Below are 22,095 nucleotides of genomic sequence, written 5' to 3' on the forward strand. Positions count from 1 at the left end.
AAAGGCCTGGGAAAGTGATAAAACGGAGAACCTGCTCATACTGCTAATAAAACACAGAAATGGCTTGCGGAAAATATTTCAGAATTTTGGGAGAAAGAAATTTGGCCCCCAAGCAGTCCCGATATCAATCCTTTGGATTATTTTGTACGGGGCATCGTCGAACGGAATACCAATAGAACCCCTAACACCACACTTAAGTCCCTAAAAGTTAAAATCAAGGTAGTGATGACATCTATGGATTAAAACATTGTCAAACGTGCATATGGCAGTTTCCGGAAGCGTCTAGCTACAGTCGTCGAAAGGGAAGGCGATTTTTTTGAATAAAATTAGTTACAACTTCCATATTTTGCGAAAGAAAATAAATCACATAACATTCATTGCTAGAATAGCTAACTGGTGTAATTTTTCTCAAATATGTCATTTACTGCAAAAATTCGTCACGCACCCTGTATATTACAAAGTAAGATGTTATACGAAATCATTACACAAATTGACAGCAACGGGCACAAATTTACTCATCGGAAAAATGTACTTTCGAAATCATTCTCTTTTTGTCGTCTTTGACGGGTATGACGTCCTCAATCAAAGCATAGAATAGCTGACGGTGGTGGTCCAAAAAGTAAGTGATCTCGAGCACTTTGGCACGATTACGCTTGATCTCCGATCTGCAAATATAAAATCACGATTAATAATCTTGTTCAATCGAATCCACGTCTTAAGTTACTTCTGCAGTCCATCACACAGTTCTCTGACCCAGTTGCGGCTCCTATTGATCAGTTTGTCTTCCCGAGCATCAATTAGTTGCATGTGGTGGTCACGCATTCCGGCTGCCAGGTTACTTATTACATCTTTGTCGTCTAGTGACTGCGAGGGGTATGCAATAAATATTATTTGTTTTTGATTGAAGCAAAGTTGTGAAATTTGTACACTGAAACCTCCGTTTACACAGTAAATTCCAAATGACGAGTATTTTTGCGATTTTGGGAAACTAGGAAGTACTGTGAAATACCCCCCAATATGGGTATATTTGGAATCGGAGTGACGTGCAGGGACCGGAAATCGATATGATGCCATTTTGAAATCTAAGACAGCCGCTTCTGGTCAGATAAAGGCTTTGAAATTCTGTCAAATAACCCACAATATGGGTATTTATTGGAATCGGAGTGACGTGTAGGGACCGGAAATCCATGTATGACGCCATTTTGAAATGCAAGATTGGATTTTCGGCTCCTACACGTCATCCCGATTCCAAAAATACCCATATTGTGGGGTATTTTTCACTTTTTTCCTAAATAAAAGCAATCATATTAGTTATAAATTTGGCATCAAACATGGGTTTCCGGTCCTTATACTGCCGTTATACGCATAAAATGGCGTCAGAAATAGATTTCCGGTTCCTACAGGCAGTGCTGCAAAATCTCAACAATACACGGTGATTGTTGACAATTCTATTTGGTCACTCATTTGAGCTAACAATGACGAATATCAGCACTGCCTTCAGGTAATTACGATTCCAAATATACCAATATTGTGGGGTATTTGACAATATTTTCAAAAACCTCTCTTTAAGACGTAAATCCCAAATAACGAGATGTTTTTCGCACTAATTCGATTTACGAACCCTCGGTTTGGTTCGTAAATGGAGGTTCCAGTGTATTTGAGGCGTATAATGAATAATGCATCAAAATATACATTTTCAACTGTAAGCAAAATAAATATGAAGACATTTGGTAACAAAATGGCTGAGAAATTCTAATTTAAAGTTAGTAGTTTGAAAAACGGGTCCCACGATATCGCTTTGACCAAATCGGCTCATTTTTAGGGGAAAAGCTCGTTAAACAGGTCCCGTGTGCATGGCAAAGGCCGATTTTTGAAAAGTGGATTAAAATTAATAGATAAAAATATGTTTATGTTTTTTAATATTAAATAAAATCGGAGCGCTAAACCTGCCTAAGGAGGACTATTCGATACTTCCATACAAGTTTATGTTCATATCCGGCCGGCGGACCGTGAGTGGTCAAACTAGTTTATAAATTTAAGTTCAGTTGGGAAAAAGAGAGTAAACCTAGCTTTACATGGAAGGATACACTGAAGCAAAATTTTGAAAGGTATGAGGGGATGGATGAAAGAGTCTGGAAGTTGCTAGCGAAGAATATGAAAAAATTTAAGCAAAAATCAGAGGCAATTTATAAGGAAAGTGATAGTGAAATTTCGGATGGGTTAAGTCGTCATCAAAAGGTAAGTTCGTTGGTTCATTGAAATAATTCGTTTTTGAGTACATATGATAAAACATAAATAACCCTTTTGTCAACCCTTCTTGATAATATTAAAACAAAAAACAAGAACAATTCAAATTTATCTTATCAAAGAAAGAGAGTTAAAATGATAATTCCTATTATCTCAAATAATTAAAATTCGGATGCAGATGGGTTGACAAAATTGGAACATTACTGTTCATCATATATTTCAAAACATTATATTATAAAGGGTGATACGGTCAAAATTCGGTCAAGGGAAAACGCGTGTAAATCGGTGAAATCGTTTATTTAAAAAATCAAATTAAATTTCTTTTTCAAGTTCAATTAGTATAAAATTCAGGAAAAATATTCAGTTAGGCTTCCGCTTTTCCAAATCCGAATTGCCGGGCCTTACGCTTGACCCCTGCCATCAGATTTTGTACAGCCACATTGTCCACCTTCTTCGCCGCAGAAAGCCAGTTTGCCTTGAACTGCTGCTCGCCCTTAGCAGTTTTTTTGGTCTTCTTTAGGTTCCGCTTGACAATAGCCCAGTATTTCTCAATTGGGCGGAGCTCTGGCGTGTTGGGAGGGTTCTTGTCCTTGGGAACCACCTGCACGTTGTTGGCGGCGTACCACTCCATGGCCTTTTTACCGTAATGGCAAGATGCCAAATCCGGCCAAAACAGTACGGAACAACCGTGTTTCTTCAGGAAAGGCAGCAGACGTTTATTCAAACACTCTTTCACGTAAATTTCTTGGTTGACAGTCCCGGAAGCTATGAAAATGCTGCTTTTCAAGCCACAGGTACAGATGGCTTGCCAAACCAGATATTTCTTTGCGAACTTTGACAGTTTCATGTGCTTGAAAACATCTGCTACCTTTCCCCTTCCTTTTGCCGTATAAAACTCCTGTCCCGGAAGCTGCTTGTAGTCGGCTTTGACGTAGGTTTTGTCGTCCATTACCACGCAGTCAAACACCGTCAGCATCGTCGTGTACAGCCTCCGGGATCGCGCTTTGGCCGTCGTATTTTGTTTATCATCGCGATTTGGAGTCACTACCTTCTTGTAAGTCGATAGTCCGGCTCGTTTTTTGGCTCGATGCACGGTTGTAGACGATACACCCAGCTTATTTGCGGCATCTCGGAGAGAGAGGTTAGGGTTTCGCTTGAAACTACCGGCAACTCTCTTTGTCGTCTCAGCGGCTTCCGGTTTTCGATTTCCCCCCGATCCAGACTTCCTGGCTGTCGACAAACGTTCCCCAAACACTTTAATTACATTTGTAACGGTTGATTTGGCAACTTTTAGCGATTTTGCCAACTTTGCGTGCGAGTAGCTCGGATTTTCGCGATGCGCGAGCAAAATTTTGATACGCTGCTCTTCTTGCTTGGATGGCATTTTGACAACTGAAGAGTGAATTCCAAAATCAAAATAGGAGCAACATTCTACACACACACACACCTTCAAAATGAGGGGTGTTCAGGTTTTTTTAAATGCAAAATTGAAAGAAATACGTCAAGTTGATATTGACCAAATTTTGACCGTATAACCCTTTATATTGGGTTGGGGAGGGGAAGCCTAAGGGAATCAAAGGATTTATTGATTACAGATGGCTATGTGGTCGTTTTGTCTTCCAAAGGTCTTCAATGAAGCTGATTCACCCTGCTGCAACAAACCATCAGGCAGAACTTTACAACCGATAAAGCATCTGCAGGCATTGGTAATCCTTGCATTGATGGTGGGTTCTATTCACATCATCATCACATCATTTAATATTAAATGTAATTTCCAAATCCGGCTTTTTCATGCGCACAGGATACATCTTGTGAGTCTAATTTCAAATTTTAGCCAATTTGGTTCATATAGTCCTGAGATATCGCGGGACCCATAAATCAACTCAGTGTTTCGAGAAATACGCTTTGCAAGTTTTACAGTTCGTTTTGCGCGTGGAATAAAATGCGGTCAACGAACATGAGCTACGAATACGTGTTTGTTAAAACTAATACTATCACGTGTTTACTAATTCGAATCGAATTGGACAATTTTTGAAAAAAAAAACGATTTTTTGATCGATTTTACATACGGGAAATGGATGTTATGTTGGCCTAAATGCCCCTAATTTGGACTCATACATAAATTCATCAATTGACTAAATCTTCAATAGCGACCAAAAATATCCATAAGTACCGTCCCAATCACGTGTTAATCTAGATAAAATTGATAAATAGCAGATTTTTTGTGATGATCCCAACCTTTAATCCATAGGCCAAAATTAGAGTCATTTCCACTATATGAGGAAACCCCCTTGTTCTAACCCCCTCATATGTAACCCCTGAACACATTTCGGATCATAAGAAGATTGTGACCGAAAGTGTAAGATCTCGAAGCCTTCGCTGTTTGTTTTCCTGAAAGCTAGTAGGACACCAAGGAAAGTAACTACGATGCATTCCCACTTTATCTCATAAGCAATTATTATACCTCTTGCAGTGCCTCAGGAATATCCCCTGCATAGCCGGATGCCGCCTTGAACGTCACAAACTGTTGTACGATTCCGATGAGCGCATCGCTAAAGTTAATCTCTGCCTCACGTAGCAGCACGAACTGAGCCTGCACTAGCTCGATGAACTCATTGGTCATCTCTTTGATGGTGTTTTCGAAATTCGAATTGCCCTCCTCAGTTCGCTCGAATAGCTGCATTTCGATGCTCATCAGCGTGTGCCACGAGTCCTCGAAGATGGAGTTGAATTCGTCCTTGGCTAGCGCAAGTTCATCCAAAAACGGTTGGATGGTATGCGCCGACGACGGTGACGATAAAACCGACTCAATCCGCTTGAGGGTGTCCCGACTCAGATCAGTCACGATTTGTTTCACCTTAGGGCACAAGCGGTTGTAGACCTCCAAAAAACGGTTGATGATGCTGGCAATGGAGGCAAACCTATTAGATCTTCCAAACATAAATCAACAACATAATTCATGCTCACTCTTGACCGAGTTTTTGTGCTTTCTTTCGTTCCATCTCGATGCAGCGGTTGTACAGTTGGATTTCCTGCTGGCGACGTTCATATTGCCCCAGGCCAATCTTGTAGATTTGCTGCGTGAATGTATACGCCTCGGTCATGTATCTGTGAAATATATTTAGATTGTAAATTATTACAGACCACGAGGGCACGAAAGTTGACCTGCATACTCAGTTTTTAGTTCAAGAGCATCCTCGCCAATGGCTAGCAGAGCTTCACCGTCCGGGTCACCGGTAAAAAGCGATTCAAATAATTGATGTCCATTCAAATGCTCAACGAAACTCTTCGAGAGGTAAACCTCGTCTGCTTTCTCTTTTGCGATCCGCTTCCTTTCGATAATCTCAAACTTTTCATTCTCAAGAATATCTTGCAGCTCACGACTGGAATTAGAATTTGTTTTTACAACAGCAGAAAATTCCTAACACAATTCCCTTACGTGAACAATTCCTTTCCTGATTCTCGTTCTTCTGGCTTGATTAGAACATACTGATAGTATTTCAAATGAGGCAACAAACACGCCAAATACTGTCTCAGAGGTTTGTTCTTGTCCGTGGCTATCGGATTCTCTGCCAAGTTTAAAGAACGCAAATTTTTCAGAAACCTCAGTCTTTCCAGTCCCTCCAGAGTATTGATGTTGTTCTTCCCGGCACTGAAAATGACTAAATTCTCCAACCGATCCAAATTTTCCAATTTTTCTATTCGGTTTCCAAACAGTGACAGCGTGCGCATCAGCACTAGCTGATCAAGGTTCTCGATTTTTTCAATGAAGTTGAACGATAAATTAAGTTCTTTCAGTTTTGTCAACCGATGCAGATTTTCAACTTTGTCGATTTTGTTGAATGCCAGCGATAAAATTTCCAAGTTCTTCAATACCCAAAGATGATCAATTTTCAGAATATCTGAAAGTAATGCAATTTCGATTACGTACAACACTGATATGATGTAGCTCAGATGGGAAATCACTCACTTTGAAACTCCAGTCGGATGACGGTTATGGATTCCAGTTGAACTTCGTCCATGCGTGCCAATCGACCAGCTTCACCCTTGTGACCTTGTTCGACGATGGCTTTCGTGAGCACATCATTGCTGATCACTCCCGGTTCCTGTTCCTTGTGGACAGATTTCTCCGCTGCAAGTTTTTTTGAATTATTTACCTCCATGGATGGAACTTTTTACACTCCCGAGAAAGACTAACTCTTTACTTGGCACTGTTGTTGCCGGTAGTCGCAGAGAAGCATATGCCTACGTTTATAAATAGGGGTGATGGTTACCCGCGGCAACGAGTATGTTGTGAGTTACTTGGATTACTTGCTTAGTGGTGGAGCTATTTTTCACTGCACACAGAGTAAATATTTACGATTTTTTGACAAAACTCAGGTAATCATGCCAGATCCTGACGCAGTAGGTCTCTTTTTCTCATTCACGTTGTTTTCAAAGATCAAAATGTCATGATTACCTGAGATTTGTTAATCATGCAAATATTTACACGTCGTGTATTGAAGAATTAATGAATGCACTGAGGGGTTTGCCTCAGATAGCATAGTCAGTAACGGCTCGGTCCCAGTGTCTATGTTAGAAAAAACATTAAAACAAATAAATCAGCATTCTCTATACCTTCACCATTCGAAAGAGGGGAGTTTTCCCGTCATTTTGAGACTATCTATAAAATGTTTTTTTGGTGGCATTTTTCATATAAAATATGGGTCACTTTTCTCTCAGTCTTTTTGAAGGGCAAATATCAAGGAGCACCGATGGACAGTATTGTGCCTACGCATCTTTGAATCAACATGGCGGCGTATAATCTTTTTGGTTTGCATATTTCGGTTCATCGTTAACTACTAGTCAAATAATTGATAAGGTTTGCAATTAATCAGTTCAATGTTTCTCATTTCTTATTGCTTTGAAAAAGCATTGAAAAACCATTAAAAAAATGTTTTTATATCGAAATTTCAAAACTAGTTCATATACAGTGTATCTCAAAATTGAACGTACAGATGTCCTTAAATATTAGAAGAATCACATTTAAAGAGATCCATTTTTGAATTTCTGGCTGCTAAATCATCATATTTTTTTCAATTATTGGAACAGTGTTGGGCTTATTTGGTTGCGTTTATTACAAATAAGAGCTATTTGAGAAAAACGCCTCTCCCTTCAAAAACCTTAATATCTTGAAATATGATGAACTAAACTTTTTGAATTTTTTTTATTTTTTAGTCATAATTAAGATCATTCATATTCCACTATTTTTTTCTAAAATCCGACCACTAACTAAAAAGTTGAAAATCGAGCGTTTTACTTAAAATAAATCTCATTTCATACAGGTTCTTCCAATAAAGTCCAAAACAATAGCGAAAATCAATAAATGTCTGTTTAACCACCAGCCAAGAATTTAAAAAAATCTACTCAGAATGTTTTAAAAAATGTTCCACTAGGGTGTACGCTCAATTTTGCGATACACTGTATGTCAATGAGCCCTTTGCTCTATTACACCAGGTTTAGGGTGAACTAACCAGAAAGTGGGTGCAAATTATCAAAATAAATGTGACGTAGATGCGTTACATATTGGAATTTACAACCACAGTTCCAGATCCCCCGATGCAAATGTCAAAATGTCGGGAAAAGTCCCTTTTTAGAATGATGGAGGTTTCGGGAATGCCTATTTTTAATCAAATCACTGGGAGTCTTCTTCTTCTTCTTCTTGTTCGCATTTCAAGCTTATTGCTTAGCGCATATTAGCTTATTGCGTGCTCTCACCTTAGTGTTCTAAATGCACTTCCACAGTTATTAATTGAGAACTTTCGATGCCAATACCAATGCATGAATTTGTATATTGTGTGGCAAGCACAATGATACTCTATGCCCAGGGAAGTCGAGAAAATTTCCAACCCGAAAGATTCCCTCGACCGGACTGGGAATCGAACCCGCCGCCTCCGGCTTGGTAATACCGTGCCTTTACTGACTAGGCTATGAGTTCCCTTACCGGGAGTCTACGGTACTCAAAAATGGGTAGTGAACTGCCCTAATAAACAAATACCATACACGAACTGCACCCCGGATGGGTAAACTATCCCACAAATGGTTTGAAGGATATCCCGAACACGTCGTTAAGGTCTCTTTTGTGGTTATTCTTATTAGGGTGGGACGTTCAAAACTGACCCAAAAATGGGTAAACTATGTTTGTTGTTACATGTCAAGTGTAAATAGATCATTTTTCTCAATGAATTTAATCTTAATCACTGTCTGGGTAAAGGAACATAATAGCTGCAGTTTCAAAACCATCGACAAGATGCTTACGTCAGATGGCAACTTGAGTGTGTAACTATTGATACAACCGTTTTCGCACATCGGAGGTACATTAGTAAACCGGCGATCAGGGGTGGTAACCTCATCAACGGATGAGTTTGTTAAAGGAAATGCTCGACCCGATTCCTACCTTCCACAAAGCAAAGAACTATACCAGATTGATAACATGTTCTGATACCCGGTTATCAAAATTTGAAAACTGAACGTGTTGTCGATGTGGATGAATAAACAGCCAACATAAAAAAATTAACAAAAAAAATACTTCTTGGATATCACAAAACTAACTGATTTAGTAATCATTGAAGACATCTTGATAATAAATCTTGTGATCAAATTACTACACATTATTTTATTGATGTGGTATTGAAGCCTTACGTTGATAACTAAAATATGACTAGCAGTGTGTTTTTTCATACCATGCGGATAATATTTGAAGTTTTGAACTAACCTTGAATCATTTCATATTCTTTCATGATAACAACTGATAACAAAATAAGAGGAGGTTTATAACTAAATTAGTTTTGCGATAGCAACTGAAAACAAAATTATATCTGGAATAACAAGACTTGTTTTCAAGATGATATCAGGTTGTTATTTTACTTTGTTCGGGTACTTTCTATATACAAGTCACACTGCCGTCAAATTCCCACCAGGGATAGTAGAAGCAGCAATAGACCTTCATTTGCTTCCTATTCCTTGTGCCAGCCATCGCTTTTGGGTACTGAATTCGTCTATGTTATGCTTGCAGAAGAATATAGCAAGTGAAAAATAGAAACATGCAGTAACAAAAAAAAAAGAAGCAAGAAAAAAGGTCCGTCTTGAGTGATTCGGTTGACCTTGAGTTTAACCTCCTAAATCTACGTTGCAGCTTCAGTTCCATTCTTTGGTGTCGGTTTCATTGCCTCCCGGGAGCCCGGTTCTCCGAGTTTGGATGCCACACTTTCGGCGTGTAGTTCTATTGAAAGATTCGTCATCGTGGATGAGTTTTAACCCGGTCCGGTTAGTGAATTAGCTGGGGAAAGTGCTGATAATGTGTCCGTCGCGAGTTTTGGTGGTGATTCGGTGGCAGACGTTGCCGTGAATCAGCAAGTTTTCCGCTTGAAAAAGTGTTCGGCTGCTGGTCTCTTGCCGGTGTCGGAGATTGCGACTTATCTGAAAAATGCCTCGCTGGATACGCCCAAGACTGGACGGGATGTAACTGGTGCCCGCGAACGGTTCCTGGGGAAAACACTAGATGCGAACATCCTCTCAGATGACCATGACAGTGCAAGAAAATTTGTGTTCGATACTACGGAACCCATGGATTGGAGGATCAAATTAACATGGTGAGACCAGTCCAAATACTTTTTACAATTTAAAAAAAAACATAAACTAAATATGTGCCAGGATTCAAAAGAAAATTTTGAAGCTGGAAGTGTGTGTGTGTGTGTGTGATACTAATATACAATTGATAGATGTAATACATACATGCGGGGTTTATTGTTAGTGAAAGTAACCTCGGAATGGGCGTGACTCTCCAGACATTCTGAAATGGGTTGCTGGATCTGCAATAGAGCTATCACTTTCTAACTCCCTTTAGTCCCTGTCCCTTTTTCCCTGTTTACAATGACCATAAATGCAACATTGTAGAGAGAGTTCTTCCATAATAACACTGCCGGCCAGTGGGAGTTAGAAGGAATACACACACACACACACACACACACACACACACACACACACACACACACACACACACACACACACACACACACACACACACACACAGAACTTTGGGTAAATTCAAAGGTTTTCTTGCACTAAAACTTATAATTTATCCCGAGTTCTGCACTAATACTTGTGTATTTCACAAACGTCAGAGTAGTCTACAGCCGTTAAATATTTGGTTTGCCATTGATTGGCATGGAACCCCAATCTCCACCATGATGCAAATAAAGTTTTTTTGTAAATCTTATGATTATGTTCTGTTGATATTGAGTAATTTCTGGATATCCGGACATTCGGATAGTCGGATATCCGGATTTTAATTATATATTTTCGGAATCATCGAAAAACCATTTCTAGCATTGAATTACTATTTATATATGCTAAACGCGATTAGCCTGCTACGAACCTACACAGCAAAAAAAAAGTAGTGTAAATTTCCGTTACTATGATGCACATAAATGGAGCGTCATATATCATACAAGTTTAGATTATAGATCGTGTAAATTTATGAGACATGTCATTCAATATTCCACATATTGTATGCAACTGTCCACTTTTGTTTACAACATTTCTTGCAAGCTGCTAGTTTACGTGAAAAGGAAGTTTACATGTATGAATGTTTGCATGCATGGATGTTTACATCGCCAGTAAAATTCAGAATTTTTTGGTGTGTAATGAACCTGGGATTAAGGTCGAAAAATATGATTACAACGTTACCACTGAGTCACACTCTCACACTGCGCCACTTGCAATTTTAGTAATACCGGGAAAGAGAATACAAAATTAGCTACAATAATTAACTACAATTTTTAACTTTTTTACTTTAATTCACAAGCTACTTATTACATAAAGGCTGACTAAAAGTAAATTGGTAAGCACAAAAACACCTGTAATTCATAGTTGAAGATGCTAATTTCAAATAACAGACTGTAGTGGTAATTTTTATACGATAGATGGAGTAGATGAAAGCATAGAGTTGATAGTTCCGTTAGAGTACGGCAGTGTGAAGATTGCATATAGATATTTGAATAGCGAGCTAGGACAACTTTTAAGGAAGGTACAAATCGGTTTTTTCATCTCTCTTTACCAAACTCCCCCTTTGGAGAGGGATGGTGAGGGGTGTCCCCCCCCCCCGCCACCACTGGCAAAAAGAGATGAAATCCGACCCGCTCAAGTACCAACTGTGTGTTTGAAACAGTTCTACCGATTTTTTACCGCACTTCAGTTGTTATTTGAAGGAAGGCATCCAGTCGTAGGTTTGGAAATTGCAACTATTGTTTACCCCTACCACGATATGTGCTCCTGTCATCGTCGACTTGACGATCTCGAGGGGACACGGGTGGGGTAGGTGCTGCTACTGTACCTTTCGACCATTGACAGTAATTGATGGTATGCTCCCATCCAGAGTTATGTACTTTGACTATATATGCTATTTCAAATTAGCATCTTCACCTATGTAAATCGTTGACTTCACGTAGAAGTAATACTAAAATATATAGTCAAAGTACCTGTAATTCGTTATTCAATTTGTTTAAAAGTCCATTAATGGATACTTTAAAGTTACAGCATTAGATGGTTACATTTCTCCAGTTCGAACGAAATCTCGAACTTTCCTCTTGATGGAGCCCATCAGCTCCCGCACAGTGGAAACGGACACGGAATCAGCGCATTTCTTCCATTTTGCCCGCATTTGCTGGATGTTCTTGACTTCCCCACCCCTTCGTCGAAGTCGCTGCTTTGAAATTGCCCAGTATTTTTCGATTGGTCGAAATTCCGGGCAATTCGGAGGATTCATTAGCTTGGGAACAAATCGATCTTGACTTTGCCCCTATAATTGCGGATGAACGGTGATACACGCTTTTTCAGACATTCTTCGATGTAAACATGACATGTCATCGTCGAGGATGTGACGAACGGTTCCGTTTTCAGGCCACAACTGCAAATCGCTTGTTAAATCACGGCCTTCTTCGCGAACTTGTCGGCAAACACGAACTTGAATCTTAACGGCACTTCGTCGGCGGAGTTTGACGTATGTTTCGTCATCGATCAAAGTACAGCCCTTGTGTTTCGTCAAAACACGGTCGTACAAGAGCTTTGCACGCTTTTTGGCCACGGAATTCTGCTTCATGTGCCGGTTTGGATGTTTACTGGCTTTGTACGACTTGTATCCTTCCCTGGCAAGGATGTTCCGCACCGCTTGAAACACGTTGGCGTTCTACCTTCTGGCCACATCTCGGATCGAAAGACCGGGGTTGGCTTTAACGCACCTCAACAGCTTGCTGCGCAGCTAACAATCCATGGTGCCAGATTGATTCCTTTCCACACTCAGGATTTCCTTGTAGGTGTTGAGCACTCAACAAACTGTTGTTTCCGGCATCTACAGCACTTTAGCCAGCTTAGAACCAGACCACTCCAGATTTTCCAGGTGTTCATGCACAATATTTTTTCTTCTTTCAAATTCCATTTGACGTTATTTCTGAACGTGATCGACTACTTTGATCAAATTTTCACCAGTTCAGGTGGAACATGCCAGAAGGGTATAACTCGAAACGTAAACAATTATCTTGAATGACCACACACCCACGGAATCTGACTAAACCAGCTCATAGAACAAACATTGCTCTGTCAGATGATTTAGTTAGTGGATTATTTTGAGTGGGTGTGTTGTCATTAGTAAGATCCAATCCAAGTCATTGTTTACGTTTCGAGTTAGACCCTTCTGACATGTTTCCCCTGAGTTGTTCTCTATAGAAGTGTAAACAGCCCACTGTCAAAGATTTTCGATTCCCAACACTGATAAGGTGCGAACATGAACGAAACTCAATTTCACGAACGCCAAACACGCAATTTTGACAAATTTTTAGTGCATTACAGTATTGCTTTTTAACGGGCTATTCAAATGTCCTGTTAGTTTTCTCTCCGGTATTCCGTGCACTCAAAAAAATTAAATAAAAAAGCTTCCCGCAAATTTCCGCTCCATGATTGGTTCGGCAATAGTCATGCATGATTAAATTCGAAATAATCACTTGTGATAAAAATTAATATTTTCAGCATTAAATTTTATTCTTTAATAGTATTAAAATATATTGAAAAAGGATTAAAATTCAATCAAAAATGATTAAAAATGATTCAAACAAGATAATTTTCTATTTATTCAACCAAGATTTATCTGGGTTTAATTATTTTGAGATGATTTATTTTTAGCAAGAGATAATTAATTTTCAATCATTCGATATGATAAAACTGAGTTCAATGTCAAATTGATTAAATTTAAAGCAAAATGAGAATAGTTCAATTTATCAATGTAGGAGAGCGGTGGTGAATTAGTCACTTGAAATCCACAGAAAATAAGAGCGGTTGGCTTAAGACCCGCCGAGAAAGAAGCTGTAGGTAGAACTCAGTGGGTAACATGCTCTTCGTGGAAATACTGTATGACAATCCGGATATTCGGATGTATATTATCGGAGTATTTGTGATCCGTCGGATATCCGGAAATCCAGATCGTACCTGTAAGCATATCCGTGATCCGGACTCCGGATATCCGGATTACGGATATGTCCGGATCAGTGCTGTAAATTCTCAAACATTTTTGATGAAAATGAGAAAATCAGCTATCCGCTATCAAGAGGGACCTCCTTCGAATGAGTTATATCAGTTGCTTAGTCATTTGACGAAGGCATGGATCGTTCTCATTTGAGAAACGCTTGATATCATTCAATTGAGTGTAACCTACACATAGAACTTTTTGACGTTTAATCGGCGCACATTAATGCACCATTTAAATTGAAGGAGTGCGAGCAAGAAGGAAACAGATTAGTGGGAAAACAAACCATCCATTCATCCCTGTGTGCCAGATAGAGAAAAACTATTAAACGTCAAAAAGGTCTATAAATGAACTGCACCGGTGGTGTAGTGATAAGTGTGATTATCTCTCACCCCAGCAGGTCTGGGTTCAATCCCGGTCGGCGCCGCCGGGATGTTCTGAGGCATAAAATCTCTGATCACGCCTTCCTTCGAAAGGGAAGTAAAGCCGTTGGTCCCCGGTTCATGAATTGATGGGTCAATAGGTAGCGTCCAGGTGTGGGAACTGCCTCCCTGGCGTCCGTAGCATTGGTTCTCAGCACGGAAAACGAGATCGACGGAAAACAAATCAAGATAAAAAAAAACTAAGCCAACCCGACACCCTATCAAACCCCAACCCGATGTTGACCCAACATCAACATTGACCTTAAATTTTCCTTACATATATCCGGCATAGGGTCGACTTGTCTGTTCGGAACCATTTTGCTGGGTTTTTTGCATACTCCACTGTCGTATATCAAATGATAGTGAGTGACTGAATTGACAGTGACGATGAGATTCGAATGAGAAAGAGGCTCGTCAAATGATGGGCATATGAGAATTCGTTTTCACAGAATTGATTGAATGGTTGTATTGGTTCATCTTCAGTCGAATGATATGAAAATTAACAGCACTGGTTCATATTAAAGTCCAAGCACAAGTAAACATAAAAAAAACTGGAAATTAAAAGTCGATTAGAATAGCATGTTCGGTCCACTATTATTATATGTATACTGACTTTCAATGCCATTTTTATTCTACTGTGAAAAAGTTAATCATTCTGCTGTTTCGCTGACTATACTATTCAATCCAGAGGAATTTGTTTTTATATGCTACATATATTCACCAATTTATGTCAACTACTAAAAAAATCTTTCCGAAGGTGTGTCACTATCACTGCAAAGAGACCCACTAATCTCAATGTCACAGTTAATTTTTCATATCCACTAAACTAGATGAAATCCTTTTTACACTCGAGTTGAAGCTTGCTCAGGTATTCAAAGCTGGTTGGACTGGTTATATTCTGGTTAAGAGCAGAAATTATGGCCCATATTATGGGTGTCACATAACGACAACTTGTCACTCCTCATCACATCGTTTTCACCATGAAGTGACACCCTACGAAACGTTATACTTTCCTATTTCATAGTACATATCAGCTATGAACGGAAATTACGAAAAACATGCACTTGAACGTTAAGTCATCTTTGTGTATCTCATGGTTCAACCAGTTCCTGTTCAACCTCTAGGGAGAATTAAACAATATGCAAGGTGGTCAAAAAAACTCACCACACGTTTATCAAACTCCATCGGATCCTACTAAACGGAATTCAATAAACGACGAAAGTGAAAGGTTAATCTGTAGTCGGTATCATAATGGGTCCAGAATAGCACAGCTGGTGATAAATGAATGATCGAATCATTTTACGGCACAGAATAAAAATTTACTGTCGACAGCAAATTGAGGCTACAGTTTAATATGACTCACTGGAGTTATTTTGGCGATAGTCCTATTACTATATAGAAGAAACGAAAATGAGAAACACTGAGAAAAAGAACCGCTCAAGTTTATGATTACGAGATTCGCATCTAGACGGCAAATTCGGACCCGATAAAGAAATAGGGAACAGCAAATTAAAAGTCCATTCTAACGCATTGGCTACAAATTAGAATGTTCTAATGATCCGCAAAAGATTTATTGCTTTGAAGGAAAAGTAACACACCCCAGGTGAGAATTAGAATACATCCTGGAAGTAAATATAAATAGGATTGAATTCCTTTCCATGGCATAGTAAGTTTCTGGAGTTTGACCGTTCACCATCGTGTAATCGAAAATGGCTTTCAAAGTGAGGTATTCAACAGAATTGTGTGAATTTATAGAGTGTTCTTATCCTTTCATTCTACTTTTCAGTTTATTCTCTTTGCATCTATTGTGGTAGCTGTGAGTGCAGGTTTGTCCCATCAAACAGTGCACCAACACATTCCGTCGTCGGTTCAATCCGTACGGCATTACGATGTCCGAGAAGCTGACAATCCAACAAGTTATAAGCCAGCTTACCAGAACCACGATGAGGAAATCCGACGTCATCACGAAACACGCCGAACTGATAAGGTTCACGGACAGTACAGTCTAGTAGACCCGGATGGCAAGCTTCGTCTTGTTAACTATCATGCCGATCAACGTCCTCGATATAATGTCCCTGCTCATCAACCTCATCGTAGACCAACGGAGGCAAGGGAGATTCAGCAGCCTATTCACCGATTCTACTCGAAGCCAGTGCAAGCTTCCAACCTCCACACCATCGCAGTAGCAGAATATCCCGTTTCACATCGGCATCATGCAGCACAGGATGAGGCCCGGAATCCAAGATACCACTCAATCCCGGCAATTCATAGCACACGAAATGATGCCCCAGTATCGTATATTACCATTTCCCAACTACTGCCAGCATCCTACTATGGTCAGAAAAAAGTTTATACAACGAGCCATGCCAGCCAGCATCCTTACTAAGGATAAGTGAAAAGTTCAGTTTTGTGTAACACCTGTGCATCCTTCCGTGTCATTGTAAAATAAATGTAAAATTCAACTTTCTTCGTAACAAATTCATACTAGAGAGCTGAAAAATCAACGTGAACTTTCTATTAACGATATTGCTACAAAATTTATTGGTTTTCAGCTACCCAATTCGAGTAAAAAAGTGGTCAGTATCCGCATGATACTCTATCTCTGCATTTGATCATCATTTTTGAACTGATACATAATATCAAATTATTTCTACACATCGTCCCCTTTATGCTACAACTAGGAAACTCCAAATAATCGAGTTTCACATTTTTTATGTGTTATTAGGAAAAAATATCGAATTTATATAAAAATCACCAAGTTGTAGCACAAAAACCTTAAACTTTTTTGTGACGGTTTGTTCTGCGATAGCGCAAGTTGAAATCGATGGAAACAAAGTTTTAAGCCGGAAACATAAAATAATGTCGGAATAAGCTTTAGGTTAATATTGATCAAGTGACATTTTTGGTATTATGAAGGATCTGTAGGCTATGATTTAGACTTGTAAAATTGCTTAAAACCTCGATCAAACTTAAAATGTGGCTATGGTGAGGACTAATTCTGATTCCTCACATTCCTTTCGACTGCGAAAAGTTATTTGTTTGATCCACAGAACACAGCGCTTGACTAACTCGATTGAGACACCCCAAGTAACATCTAAAGTTTTATGAAATACTACAAGGCTACTGTAAAACAACTTTCATAAAACCCTGGTCAAGACGGCTCCACCAAAACCTCATTAAGGTGATACTTTGTAAAGTCCACGAATGGCCGCCACGCCAATTAAACAAATCTCCAAAATCAATACCCTATTTCGTTTGAAATTGCTACTCCATGTATGCTGCAGTGCAGCAAACTTGGAGTAACAATTTAAATTTTGCAAGTGTCGCAGAAGCTGATATATGCGCACTTAAAGTTTCGAAGTGGTTACGAGAATAAGGATTATTTACTTACTTAACGATCCTGCGCACCTCCAGGGGTGCAAAGGGCCTTTGTGAAAGATGTCCATCCTGAGCGATTACCAGCTTTGGCCTTGACCTGTGCCCAAGTCAAATTTCGGTCAACGTTCTTAATTTCACTGTTTAGGCTCCGCCGCCACGAGCCTCTGGGTCTGCCTCTGCTGTTATGTCCTGCTGGATTCCAGCCCAGTGCTTGCTTTCAGATTTCGTTTCCGCTCCGTCGTAGTGTGTGGCAGACCCACCTCCACTTCCGTTCACGAGTTTCTGTCTCTATCGGCTTCTGATGGCACAAACGATGAAGCTCGGAATTTGAGATCCAATTATGTACCGCAGGCATCGGTTGATAAACACCTGCAGCTTCTGAGTGTTCTCCGCTGATACACACAATGTTTCACTGGCGTATAACAGCACAGACTTCACGTTCGAGTTATAAATTCGGATTTTGGTGCATTGACTGATCTGATTCGCTCTCCATACATTTCGCAAACTGGCAAAAGCAGCCCTCGCCTTCTTAATCCGTGCACCTATGTCGCTCTTGGTGCCGCCGTCCGACGCTATCTGGCTGCCAAGATATTGGAAGCATTCGACTTTCTCCACTGCCTGCCCAGCTACCGTGAAATTGGAACGGTTTTCCGTATTGACATCCAACGATTTGGTCTTGTTGACGTTGATGGTTAGACCTGCTTCAAAGGAGCGTTCCACAAGGTCGTCGGACTTACTCTGCATGTAAGAGCGCCGTTGTGCTAATAACGCAACATCATCAGCCAAATCGAAGTCGTTGAGATGCTCCATAGTAATAGGCTGCCACAGCAACCCACGGTTCGATACACGGTCAACGGTTCCAACCATGATCTCGTCGATTACGATGAGGAACAGTAGCGGTGATAATATACATCCTTGCCTCAAACCCGCGATTAACCAAATCGGGTCAGACAAAGCTCCGTTGTGCAACACTCTGCATGAGAAAGCCTCGTACTGCACTTCGATGAGGTTGATGATCTTATCAGGGACTCCTTTGCGTCTCAGAGCGCCCCACAAGTGTTCGTGGTTTAGTCGATCGAAAGCTTTTTCGTAGTCAATGAATACCAAGTACAGGGACTCTTGGAACTCATTGACCTGCTTTAAGATGATGCGGAGCGTGACAATATGGTCCACACAGGATATTCCAGCACGGAATCCTGCCTACTGTCGTTGGAGAGTCGCGTCGATCTTCTCCTGTATCCGATTGAGGATAACTTTACACAGAACTTTGAGAACAATACACAGTAACATGATGCCTCGCCAGTTGTCGCATACAGTTGGATCCCCCTTCTTGGAGACTTTTACCAAGACGCCCTGCATCCAGTCGGCTGGAAAAGTCGCGGTATGTCAGATATTGACGAATAGTTGATGCATCATTTGTGAGGATAGCATGGGGTCAGCTTTGAGCATCTCTGCTGATATGCGATCGACCCCCGGGGATTTGTTGGACTTCATACTTCGAATGGCTGCTTCTATCTCCTGCAATGATGGAGCTTCAGTGTTGACGCTCCTCACCCTTGGCGGTTCATGCCGAGATGTTGATGGTTGGTTGACCGCTGAAACTTCGAGAAGTTGTTCAAAGTGCTCAAACTGGTCAGTGGGGTCGGTGAGCAACTGTACAGTCACATCTTTTACAGGCAACCTTGGGTTCATCCTTGCCCCGCTCAGGCGTCGTGAAACATCATAGAGGAGGCGGATATCGCCAGTTGCTGCGGCTTTCTCCCCTTCATCAGCCAGGAAGTCCACCCACGCTCGCTTGTCTCGTATACAGGAACGCTTAACTTCCCTCTCTAGAGCCGAATACCGCTGACGGGCCTCGTTCTTGCCTCCTCGGGTCCTTGCTCGCTTTATCGCGGCTTTTGCTTCTCTTCGCTCCTCGATCTTCCTCCAGGTTTCATCGATGATCCACTCCTTCCTCTGAGTGCGCAGCTCACCCAGGTGTACTCACTTGTTTCAATAAAGGCATTCTTGATGCTCGTCAACTGTTTTTCTACGCTGCCACCTTCCGGAATATAAGCTGCGCGAGCCGCGAGTTCTTCGACGAACGATCTATTCACTGCTGGGTCTTCCAGTCAGCGTGTGTTGAATCACCGGCCGTGTCTCTCCTCACGCCGTTGAACCCACGCAATGCGTAGGCGGATCTCACCGACCAGGAGATGATGGTCAGACGCGATCTCAGCGGTGCGTTTATTCCGAACATCAAGAAGGCTCCGTCTCCATTTTCGGCTGATGAAGATGTGGTCAATCTGATTTTCGGTATGTCCATCACGGGAGACCCATGTGACTGTATGCACTGGGCGATGGAGGAAGAGCGAACCCCCGATCACCATGTCATTGTTGCCACAAAACTCTGCAAGCAGCTCGCCGTTCTCGCTCATATCTCCGAGACCATGGCGTCCCATAATGTGCTCATAGTGCGAGTTGTCGGAGCAATTCTTCGCATTGAAGTCGCCTGTGTAGATCTTGATAACGCCTCTTGGAGGCTTATCCACAGCATTCAGTTGACTGTAAAAGTTCTCTTTGTCCTGCGATTCGGCAGCATCGGCTGGCGCATAACATTGGATTGTGGTAAGGTTTCGGACCCTCATTGATAAGCGCAGCCTGTGCTTGGGCGCTAAGCAGAAAACCAACTCCACGATGTCGCGGAGCGTTTTCATAAAATCAGTTCATAGTCTTTCACTACAGGTTTCTGTAACAATTTGAAGGATTCGGAGACAGTAGGTGGTTGGCCTAAGGTCTCCTATCCGCCGTGATGGGACTGCCTGCTTGGGTATAGCTTTCGGGGAGAAGCATTTCGTATTTCGTAGCCGCTGGATGCCAGTCGGACGCTGTTTGGGCCGCCCTTAACATGGAGAACAGATGCTCGGGTTTTGTAAGCCACATCCTCCGAAAAGGATGTAGCCCCCCTTCCCTGTCAGCATACGACCAAAGTTCCCTGTCTGAAGTTCAGCTTCTGAAGTTTCCTGTCGGCAGTTTTCTGCAGTCCCAGTTTGGCACTGATGCATGTTATTCGAATCATCATCGAAATGCGATTTCTGGAGAAGGTTGGTCTGTGTTTATTCAGATCGTGTCGCAAACGCCATTGACAATAATTTGGGTATTCCCATATTTTAGCGACTTTTAGGAGATGCGCTACAAAAAAAGTGACACATTGTCATTTTTTAACTGATTCTGCATCTATTGGTCTCAAATGAAAGATAAAGGTATCTAGAAAAGCACACTGCTCAGGATTTTTCCAATCATGCTTGGTATACACAGTTGTACACACCAACTGCTCATTTGTTAATAACTTTTCATTCAGTTGATGAAATTTGTTTTTCTTTAAAGTATTTGATAGATTTGGATCATAACTTACTATAGATATGCAAAAAGTAGATAAATCTTAACATTTGAATCAACATCAATGCATTTTTACTCTGAAAGTCCGAGATGTGCAGCGAGCATTTCTCACTTCATTTTTACAACACAAAAACAGTTGCAGTTTATAACTAGAATTAAAATCTACTTGTTTTTACGTATCCATAACAAAGCTTAAACTCTATTCTATCTACTGCTTCAAAAATAACTATGTTTCGTCAACTGTGTCCAAAGTTATTAGCAAATGAGCAGTTCGTGACCAAAACTGTGTATGCCAAGCATGTTTCCAATAGGGCACAAATGGACACTTCCAAATCCTCATGTACTTATAATGTCCTACGGCTCAAAATTTATGATTTTTCATCAAAAAGTAAATAGATATCATGCCATGAACAGAAGGATCTGGCCACAACTGGATACCCGGAAACGGTTCTGGGAGGGCCCCCAAAAATGACACTTTTTAACCCTCATGCAGTGGTATCAACCGACGGCTCAAAACTTATGATTTTTCAACCAGAAGTAAATAGACATCATGCCATGGACCGACAGTTCGGTCTGGCCACATTTGCGTACCCGGAACCGGTTCCAACAGGGCCTAAAAAAAACAGGATGATTTTTGGGAGCGAGTTGCAGTTTGGGTCTTTTTTGACCCGCTAATGCACAATGTGTAACTTTTTCCTAATTCATTAGGAAGGTTAATATTCTATTTGGTATTCCATTCAATTTTTTTGCGCTCCAAATTGTTTATCCCATTAAACTCTTGGAATGCACTCTTCAATTCTCTTTGCGATGTTAGTATTTTTCACTTAAACTTAGATTAAGTCAATCTGTATAATTCTGCTTAAACTAACCTTGATAAATTCCACCTACGTTTTTTTTTTTCAGAATTACACACCAAGAAATTACCTTTACAACTCTTCACTAAATTCAACTCGACCTTTATCCCATTGACAACACTAATTTGACATGATATCCTTAGACCTTTTAAATTTAAATTGATCTTTTTCCATCGACCGATTGCCTTTTTTATACGCTAAAAGTACCGTATGCGTGATAATGTTTGCACCATCGTACAAATAAGGTTCCCGTTTCACCTGT

The 22,095-nt window shown here is 40.6% G+C and overlaps 1 protein-coding gene and 1 long non-coding RNA gene across 2 annotated transcripts in view; both read right to left on the reverse strand.

The window, feature by feature from the left end:
• The window catches only part of LOC135706600 (uncharacterized), a 247,376-nt gene that overhangs the window by 169,800 nt on the left and 55,481 nt on the right, over window positions 1–22,095 (reverse strand). The window lies entirely within an intron of this gene.
• Window positions 512–6,410, reverse strand: LOC135706607 (dynein regulatory complex subunit 3-like). Its single transcript, XM_065228255.1, has 7 exons — window positions 6,218–6,410; window positions 5,687–6,149; window positions 5,421–5,630; window positions 5,215–5,355; window positions 4,712–5,150; window positions 725–864; window positions 512–665 (listed from the first exon to the last, which is right to left on the reverse strand). The coding sequence occupies exons 1-7, from the start codon at window positions 6,408–6,410 to the stop codon at window positions 512–514; spliced, it is 1,740 nt and encodes a 579-aa protein (XP_065084327.1).

The sequence above is a fragment of the Ochlerotatus camptorhynchus genome, unplaced genomic scaffold, assembly GCF_037179485.1.
Source record: "Ochlerotatus camptorhynchus isolate MF236.1 unplaced genomic scaffold, CSIRO-AGI_Acam_v1.1 ptg000284l, whole genome shotgun sequence".
NCBI lineage: Eukaryota > Metazoa > Arthropoda > Insecta > Diptera > Culicidae > Ochlerotatus > Ochlerotatus camptorhynchus.